This window comes from Bactrocera tryoni, unplaced genomic scaffold, assembly GCF_016617805.1.
Source record: "Bactrocera tryoni isolate S06 unplaced genomic scaffold, CSIRO_BtryS06_freeze2 scaffold_25, whole genome shotgun sequence".
Taxonomy (NCBI): domain Eukaryota; kingdom Metazoa; phylum Arthropoda; class Insecta; order Diptera; family Tephritidae; genus Bactrocera; species Bactrocera tryoni.
In genome coordinates, this window is record NW_024395977.1 from 16,765,616 (window position 1) to 16,774,884 (window position 9,269).

Here is a 9,269-nt window from a genome sequence, read left to right on the forward strand (position 1 = left end):
ATAATAAAGTGAACGACCCTTATGCAAACATATTGCTTAAGTGTCGTTCTGTACATAAATAGTGTAAGTGTCGCTACAAAGTAATAAGCGACAATAATTAAAACTGCTGTTTATGCTTAATCGGCATATTTCGTTTTTGATTGTTTATATGTATTTTCGTGCATTGGCTTTTTAATTGTGGAGGCTAAGCCTTAGCTGTGGTTTTGGAGTTGGAGCTGCCGTCGTTGTTACTGACGTAACTCCTCCTTCCCTTGATTGAAAATTCTCCCGAATTTTTATTCTAAGTATTGAGAATTTTTTGTATATGTGGACAATAGCACTCACAGTGATAATTATTATCAATAATATGATTACAAAAGTTATAATGATTGATGTTGAGTGAATATTTTTATCGAATTTTAATTCTTTGATATTTTTGATGTTGTCTATTTCATTCAAGACTATTTCGTCTAATGATAAGGTTAATTTTGTATTATTGTACATAAATGTGGGTAATTTAACGAAGCTATTTTTAAATGTTTTATCATTATTTCTATTTTACAATTACTAAAAATTATTAAATTATTATTATTTAATGTTACATTTCGTTCATCACAAGTATTTATTAATTTTGTGTTATTTATGTTTTTGCAAGAATGACACCAAGTTCGAGTTCTTTTATTTCTGCTTTTACATTTTTGATTTTTGGACATACATTATTGTTGAATATACAAAGATTTGTTTTTCTTAGCTTATTTACATTAGGATTATTGAAGTAATCATATGTATTATTATTGTAATATACAATTTCTGTTTCTTGAAAGTTAATTTCAAACTTATTATTGTCTGCAAGTGGTGATAGAAAATATCTCTTTACATTTACAATTGTTTTGGGTATTTTTATTAAAAACAAAATTTTATTACTTTTAAATTTTGCTACGCCTAATTTAATATTTTGCAATTTATAGAAATCGATTTCTAAAGTTTGTATTTCTTCTGATGTTAGTATATTATTGACCATAATATTGCTATTTGCAGCAATGATATTGTTTTGAATATGTTCAATATTATCATTTAAAATTTTTATTTTTAACATAATATCCATATAAAATAAATGTGAAAGAATATCATTGTTAGACTGATCTATGCTATTAAATTTTTCTGTAATTTTTGCCTATCCAATTCAATTGTTTTAGCTAGTTTTCTCATAGTTTCGTTGAAATTATTATTTATCAGTATATTGTTATTAAAAGCTTCTATCATGTTGTGGTTATTCTCATCTATTGTACTTATATGATTTTCTATTTCGGATCTGTCCTCATCATCCATGGTACCAGCTATCCATTTGAGACCTGAACCTACGATGTTGAGTAGACCTCTTTTATTTTGTTTATCTGGAGGGTATGTAGTCTAGTCCTAGCTTTCTTTATTTCTGATAAGAGAAGTTCCTTATTATCTATTATTTTAAGTTGTTCTACGTTTTCTTGGAGGTTTTCTATTGTCTTTTCGGTTTCAGTAAGATCTATAATATGTAGTATAGTTGTATAGTCCGCAATTAGTTGTACATCAGTTAATTTTATTTCGACATATCCATTATGGTTTTCGTTGATGGGTTGGATTATTAATGTTGACATTACTAGTGGTATTATCATCAGGATTAATATACCTGTTGATGTCCATTGCCCCTGAAAATTTATTTTTTCTTTTAATGTTGCTTGGGTATATGTTTTCTAGTTTTAATTTTTTGTAACGAGGCTCATATTTATGCCTAAGTGCTTTGTAATTTTTACATAACCTTCGTGATTATTTTGTACGAATTCCTCCCTATTTTCATTTCTTTTTTCTATAATTTTGTTTTTTGCTTCTAATATTCTGTTTTTAATTAGAGTTTTTTCTATCTTTCCCTCTACTATGTCTAAGGGTGTTGTTTTTATTGTGGAATGTATGGATTTATTGTACCACTCGATACACTTGTATACCCTTTCTTGTGTTGACCATTGAGAATTTTGTGTTTCAAGTGTTCTAAATTTTTCGGATAATGTGCTGTGCAACCTTTCTACGTCTGCATTCCCGGTATGGTTGTTTGGTTTCGTAAAATGTACTTCAATATCTTCTGACTTTAGGAAATCTTTGACATTTATTGAGTTGAACTCGTTATCAGTAATTATTTTTTTGGTTTACTTCTCATTGAAAAGTACATTCTAATTTTTCTATAATTGTGTTACTATTTCTGTCTTCTAAATGTATGGCTGTTGCATGTTTCGAAAACTTATCAATGAATGTGATAAAGCTATGTTTCTTTATAGTGTAAACATCCATATGTAAAATTTCATTTACATCAAATGGTGTTTCTGTGATATTAAATTTTGCTTTAATAGGGTTCCTACTGTATTTTGATCTGTTGCAAATATCACAATTATTTATATATTTTTGCACGAAAACTTTGAGGTTTTTGTAGTAAAGTTTTGTTTTGATACCTTCATAATTTTCTGTTATTCCTGCATGTCCTGTTTCATTAATATGATATTTAGCAATTTGTTTAAATAATTCATCTTCACTGCAAACTTCTTTCGCGTTAAAGCTACATTTATAAAATTTTATTTCAGTGTTAAATAACTCTACTAACTTGGATTGAACCTGCTTGTATAAATTATCGGGAAGTTCGGTATATATTCCTACCCTTTTCGACTTTATATGTTGTCTAAACAAATCGGCCATATAATTAGTCTCAATATCATTTGAATTTATATATATTTTGATTTTACCGTTTGCTACTTTCGTGTCTTGCGTTTTATTATTTGTAATTATAATTTGAGTTGCAAATCTGTTAACTACTGTATTGAGTGGTGTAAAATTTTGATAGGTGGTGTTATCTTCTTCAACGTTTTCGGTATTTAATATGTTGCCTGATTGACTATTTATTCGGCTCATAAAATCGGCTACTTTATTTTCCTTACCCTTTATGTAGTTAATATGTATGTTATATTCGCCAAGTTTCAAGAGCCACCTTTGGAGTCTTGGGTTAATATCTTTTCCTTTCGTCTTTGTGTGCAACCAAACAAGTGGTTGATGGTCTGTTAGGAGTTCAAATGGTTTGCCATATAAATATTGTCGGAAATAGTTGACTGACCAGACGATAGCAAGCAATTCTTTTTCGATTGCAGCATAATGTTTTCGTGGTCGTTTAAGGTTCTACTAGCGTAAGCGATGGGGTGATTTTCTTGAGAAAGGACTGCTCCTATTGCATTATCACTAGCATCTGTTGTTAGTTTAAAATTTTTAGACCAGTCTGGGTATTTCAAAATCGGAGGGTTAATGAGCATTTTTTCAATTTTTCGAATGCATCTATATATTGAGTATCTTTTATATTAATTGTGGTATTTTTCTTTAGGTACTTTGTAAGTCCGTGGGCTACTTTAGCATAATCCTTTATGAATTTTCTATAGTAGCCTGTTATACCTAAGAATGATTTTATTTGTTTTTGAGTGTGGGGAAGCTTTAGCTTTTGAATGGCTTCAACTTTTGTTGAATTAGGTTTAATTCCTTCTGTGGTCAAAGTATGACCAAGATATTCAGTTTCTTTGCAAAAAAATTGCATTTGTCTATTTGGATTTTAAGACTGAACTCCCTTAATTTTGCAAAAATTTGTTTTATGCTGTTCATATGCTCTTCTATGGAAGTGCTAAAAATGAGTATATCATCGAGATATACAACGCATATTTTGTTAATATATTCCCTAAGTACCGAGTTAATCAAAAGTTGGAAGGTGGAAGGGGAATTCTTCAATCCAAATGGCATACGGATGAATTCGTAATGCCTGAAGGGGGTAGAAAAGGCAGTTTTCTTTTGATCGTTTTCATCCATTAATACTTGGTGAAATCCCTTCGCCAAGTCAATTGTTGAAAAGTAATTTGCTTTTCCTAATTTGTCTAATATATTCTCTATATTAGGAATAGGAAATTTATCATCGACTGTGATTTCGTTGAGTTTTCTATAATCTACAACAATACGCCATTTTGTTTCCTGAATTATCCGATTTTTTGGGACTATCCAAATTGGGAATTGTAAGGGAAAAGCTTTCTTTAATAATGTTTTGCTCCAACATTTCATTCACCTGCCTTTTAATTTCTTCTTCGTGTATCTTTGGGTACCTGTATATTTTAGAATATACAGGTTTATTCGTATTTGTTATTATCTGGTGTTTTATATTATGTGTGTGGGTTAACTTTTCTCCTTCTCTGTAAAACATATTAGAATATTTTCGCAAAAACAAATCTATATATTTTTTCTCTTCCTCATTCATATCATCTCTATAGAGTTTTGATACGTTTTCCAAATTTAAGGTTGAAGGTTCTAGTGTAGGGATTTTCGTATTTATGAATTTTATTTTATTGTTATTAATTTCAAGAAAATCTTCTTCAAGATTAATTTTTGCATTTAATGCTTTAAGTATATTTTGACCAATTAGTCCGTTGAAGTTTTTATTTCTGAATGACGTTACCTTCCAAGCCATTTTATTCGGGTCATTGAATTCTTGAGGTACTTCTGTTATAATTTCAAAGTCTACTTTTGTCTGTCCTGATAGTGTACTATATATGTTAGGTTTTACTAATTTAGTCCTTTTATATTCTTTTAACGAATGTTCGTCGATCAGGGTTGTCGTAGAACCGGTATCGATTAAACATTTAATTATATTTTTACCTATTGTTAAATTTACTATCGGTAAACTGTTGTTCTCGCTGGTTAATTGAAAATTTACTTCACCAGTTTCTTCTGTATCGGTATTATTTTCTTGAAGATGAGCGACATTATTTTGGTTTCTACTTGTGTATATTGGATTTCTATATGCTCCTAAATTTCTTGAAAATTGTTGTTGTGTTTGGGGATTATCTTGCCTCGAATTATTGTTTTGGTTTTGAAACCGGTTAATTGTTTGCCTGCCTTGATAATTATTTTGATCTACTGGGTTGCGATTTGGCCTAAAATTATTGCTATTATTTGATTGTGTGTTGTTGCTATTTGTACTAATTTTATTCTGTACCAGACCACATTCCTCCAGACAATAATATGCTTCTCTAAGATTCCCTATGCTTCTACTATGTATTATGCTGGCTAGATGCACTGGCATGTTGCTCAAAAATGTTTTTAATATCATTGCCTCGTTTATTGCCGGAGAAAACTCTTTTGGTTTTCCCGGGTCTTGATAATATTTATTGTTTAATTTATCTAATATATTTTTAAGATAATAAAAGGATTGACTTACATTATAATTTCTTACGTTCAGCGCCTTGTGGTACAGTTGATGATACGATTCGCGAACTCCAAAATTCCTCAGGAGTTCTTGTTTTGTTTCTGTCCAGCTTGGATTGTCGAGGGCTCTAATTGTGTTAGCTGCTTCTCCTTGAATTTTTTTTTGGACGTGCCGCTTATAAAAATACTCCTCCACGTTGGTACCGGCAAACAAGTCGATGAAAAGTTCGACTTCATTAATAAATGATGTGACGTCGTATGTATTATCTCCTCGGAACTCCTGGATTCTCGCTGCTTCTTTTAGTGCTTCCGATAGTGGTAATTGAAAAGTTGGATTGTTATGTGGCAAGTGACGTGTTGCAGCAGATGGAGTTTGATTTGCTGCAGCTTCTATTGACACTGCCGATGTGGTTGCTTGTTCTGTTTTATGTGTTTCCATTTTTTTTTTTTTTTGACTGCGTTTCGACTGCCAGTTATATTTTAACTTTTAATTTAATTTTATTTTATTTTATTTAAATTTCACTTGAACAGTTTAGCTTTTGTTCGTTTTAGTTACTTTTCTTGAGAGAAGTAACCCCGTGACTGCGCCAGTTAAGTGTGTAGAGCCAAGATTAAATAAAAACACAAAGTTGTTATAATTAACTGCACTCTACTTTATTGGTTCTTCTGAACTAAACTTGAAATGTCAATGTCACTGCTATTTATAATAATCAAATTGTTCAGCTGCTAAGCTGTTATACGATAACTTATTGTTTATTTGTTTGTGTACAAATTCTGCATATGCAGAATTTACTGGTCAATGCTCGAAAAGTAACATAAACAATAATAAAATGAACGACCCTTATGCAAACATATTGCTTAAGTGTCGTTCTGTACATAAATAGTGTAAGTGTCGCTACAAAGTAATAAGCGACAATAATTAAAACTGCTGTTTATGCTTAATCGGCATATTTCGTTTTTGATTGTTTATATGTATTTTCGTGCATTGGCTTTTTAATTGTGGAGGCTAAGCCTTAGCTGTGGTTTTGGAGTTGGAGCTGCCGTCGTTGTTACTGACGTAACTCGCGCGCGCGCTGCCCCATTCTGTTCCGATTATTCTGACAGAAGACTGAAGATGAAGTGCTTGAGGTTCGATTCAACCCCAAGACTCTCTAGAGCAGTTATGACTGTCTCCGGTAAGACATTGTTGAAAGCTTCCTCAATATCAAGGAAGGTCCCAACCGCGAAATCTTTAGCCTCGATGGCTTCCTCCAGCCACGACACGATAGTGTGCAGGGCAGTGTCCACCGACCTGCCTTTACGATACGCATGTTGCGCTCCTGATAGGTAGTCTCTCGGAATGCGACTCCTTAAATACCAGTCCATCAGTCTCTCCAAAGTTTTAAGTAAAAAAGAGGAGAGGCTGATGGGTCTGAAATCCTTGGCCGTGACATGGGAGCCCCTGCCAGCCTTCGGGATGAACGTAAATTTGACTCGTCTCCAGGCCCTCGGGATGTACCCTGATCTGATGCAGTTCGCATAGATCGGTAGCAACCAACTGCATGATACCTTAACAGCCTGCTGCAGCTGCGCTGGTCTGATGTCGTCCGGTCCCGGGGACTTGTACGGTTTGAACGAATTAATCGCCCATGCCAAGTGTCGCTCATCCAGAAGGTCGGAAAAAGCCGTGAAGTCAGCATGCAACTCTCCGAGAGATGCCACCAAAGAGGACGTGCTGTTAGGGAAGTGAGCATCAAGGAGCAACTGAAGTGTATCTTCACTGCTTAGGGCCCACTTCCCGTTTACATCCTTGAGATAACCCAGAGGCACTGGGTTTTAGCGAGAATACGCCTGAATCTCGAGGACTCGAGGCAGCCCTCCACTTTTCGCAGAAGGTCTTCCACGAGATCCTATTAGCCTTCCTTAACTCGGACTTGTAAATTGAAAGTCCTGTTTTATACAACGCCCAGTCGTCAGATAACCCGCTCCTGCGGGCCCTGTTAAATAGCCGTCTACAAGACGCTCTAATTTCCGAGAGCTCCATAGTCCACCATTGAGGTTTCCCTCTGCTCTTCTGTGTTTTCAGTGCCGAAGCCTCCTTCGGTAGCCTTCCCAGTCCGTATTCCTCGGATTTCTAAATGATTTCCTAGGCGGCCCTTTTCCGACTAAACTAAAACCGATCTACCTGTGATCAGAAAAGGAGTGATCATCGAGGACCCTCCAATTTGAGATAAGCGGGGCAATCACATGAGAAACTAAGGTGAGGTCGAGAACCTCCTCCGTGGATGCGGTCACAAAAGTTGGGGAATTTCCCCTATTGCAAATGCGAAGATTTTCGCTTACAATAAAATCAACAAGCGACTCACCTCTATTATTTGATCGAGTGTCGCGAGTTGGCGACCGAGCCGATGATGACGTCGGCACCATTCCGGGACGCTTCAGCCAAGGTCTTCCTAAGTAATACGGGAGGTTGCTCCACCGCATCATCGTGCAGCATATACGCGGAGATAGTCCAGACATTTCCGGTCTCGCACTCCAGTTTTGCTGTTACTATGTCAGCATTGCTGAAATTAGGTAAAAGAAATACCGTTAATTCATTTCTGACCAGCATACAGGCTCTGTTTCTACCTGCATCATTGGTCGCCAGCAGCTTATGGCTCCTCGTCCTCAAGCCAGAGATCCTGCTACCAGTCAGCCACGGTTCCTGGATCAGGACGACATCAGCCTCGTCTTGCTCCAGACGAAGCAGTAGATTGGCCGCCTTTGAGTGTTGGAGATTAATCTGGAGGAATTTCATCCTTCAGACTCTCCTCTAGCAGCGCCAGTTCAGCGCTTATGTCGTGATCGACCCTCACCTCCTCAAACAGTTGTTCGAGGCTGAAGACGGAATCGCCAATCGACGAACCGCTTCCAGAACTCGCCACGTCCGAGAGGCTTGGGTCGTTTTCTATGGTCGCTTGACCATCGCTAACGCCGTCTGCCTTCTCCCCTGCATCTGCAGCTTGGGTGCCATCAGCTCTGGTATCCGTTGGTAAAGTACCTTTAGCACAACCATTTCGAAACCCATAGCTGATGGCTCCCTTTGGTTTTGCTGAGAGGACCGATGGACTCCTCGTTAAGCATTATCAACGCTTGCCGATATGGTTCATCATGGTTCTCTCAAGCCTTATAAGTCATGCGTGGGAGAGAGGAGTTGCAGTACTTGAGGATTTCCTCAATCTCATTTGCAGTGGAAGGTTCAGCCGGTACTTAGTTTCATTCGTTTTCGTATCTTTTATGATTGAATTAAAAATAATTTTTATTAAACTTTAGTCTAACGTTTTTAAATAAAACTTTTACATTTTCGTGTGGATATTTTTTGTGCATTTTCTTTCCTGCATGCAAAGGGCTGTACGGTTTAGTGACTGAGTTATATAATTTTTATCTTCATTGGGGCCAAGGCATCTAAGCAGATATAACTTTCTCATTACGGCTGGGACGCAATTTCTCTTTTTAGTCAGACTAAGGAATGGACACCCCGTTTTTGCCACTTAATAGAATGTACACAATACACTGTGATGTCACCGAACACCTGACCTTTAAAAAGAAGACCAACAAGCTTTTGTCGGTCCGTTGGTTTTATCGTCATCAACTTTATTTATTTCGGTCCAGGCTGGATTACATGCCATCCTAATGAATAGGTTCAGCCGCTCATAATTAATTTACCATATGAAAATGCGTCTTGAGTATACTAATGCAAATAGGCGGGGACTGTTTACGAACGACGACGTGGGGATCTCCATGTACCCAAGTCATTCAGGTTGACATTGCCGTTCAGAGCTATGTAGCGCATCCGTCTTTATATGAATATATGTACATATATCTACCAAAAATTGAGATAATAATGTCATACAGCGTAGCAACAAATTAAAATTGTTTTCACGGACCATTATATTGAATGAGTCCATGCAAGTTACTTTTTTATTTCCTTTGGTTTGAGGGATATTGAAGTGATCTTCTCCCTTCCACTAAATGAATGAGTGCTGTAGGGTATCATAATATCGGTGATATATCTCGGTGCT

General features: G+C 35.8%; 1 protein-coding gene across 1 annotated transcript; it reads right to left on the bottom strand.

Annotated features, from left to right (window-relative positions):
- Nucleotides 1-1,337: 1,337 nt before the first annotated feature.
- LOC120780763 lies at nucleotides 1,338-5,668 on the bottom strand. Its single transcript, XM_040113017.1, has 2 exons — nucleotides 5,243-5,668; nucleotides 1,338-1,664 (listed from the first exon to the last, which is right to left on the bottom strand). Exons 1-2 carry the CDS (start codon nucleotides 5,666-5,668, stop codon nucleotides 1,338-1,340), a joined length of 753 nt encoding a protein of 250 aa, XP_039968951.1.
- Nucleotides 5,669-9,269: the final 3,601 nt, after the last annotated feature.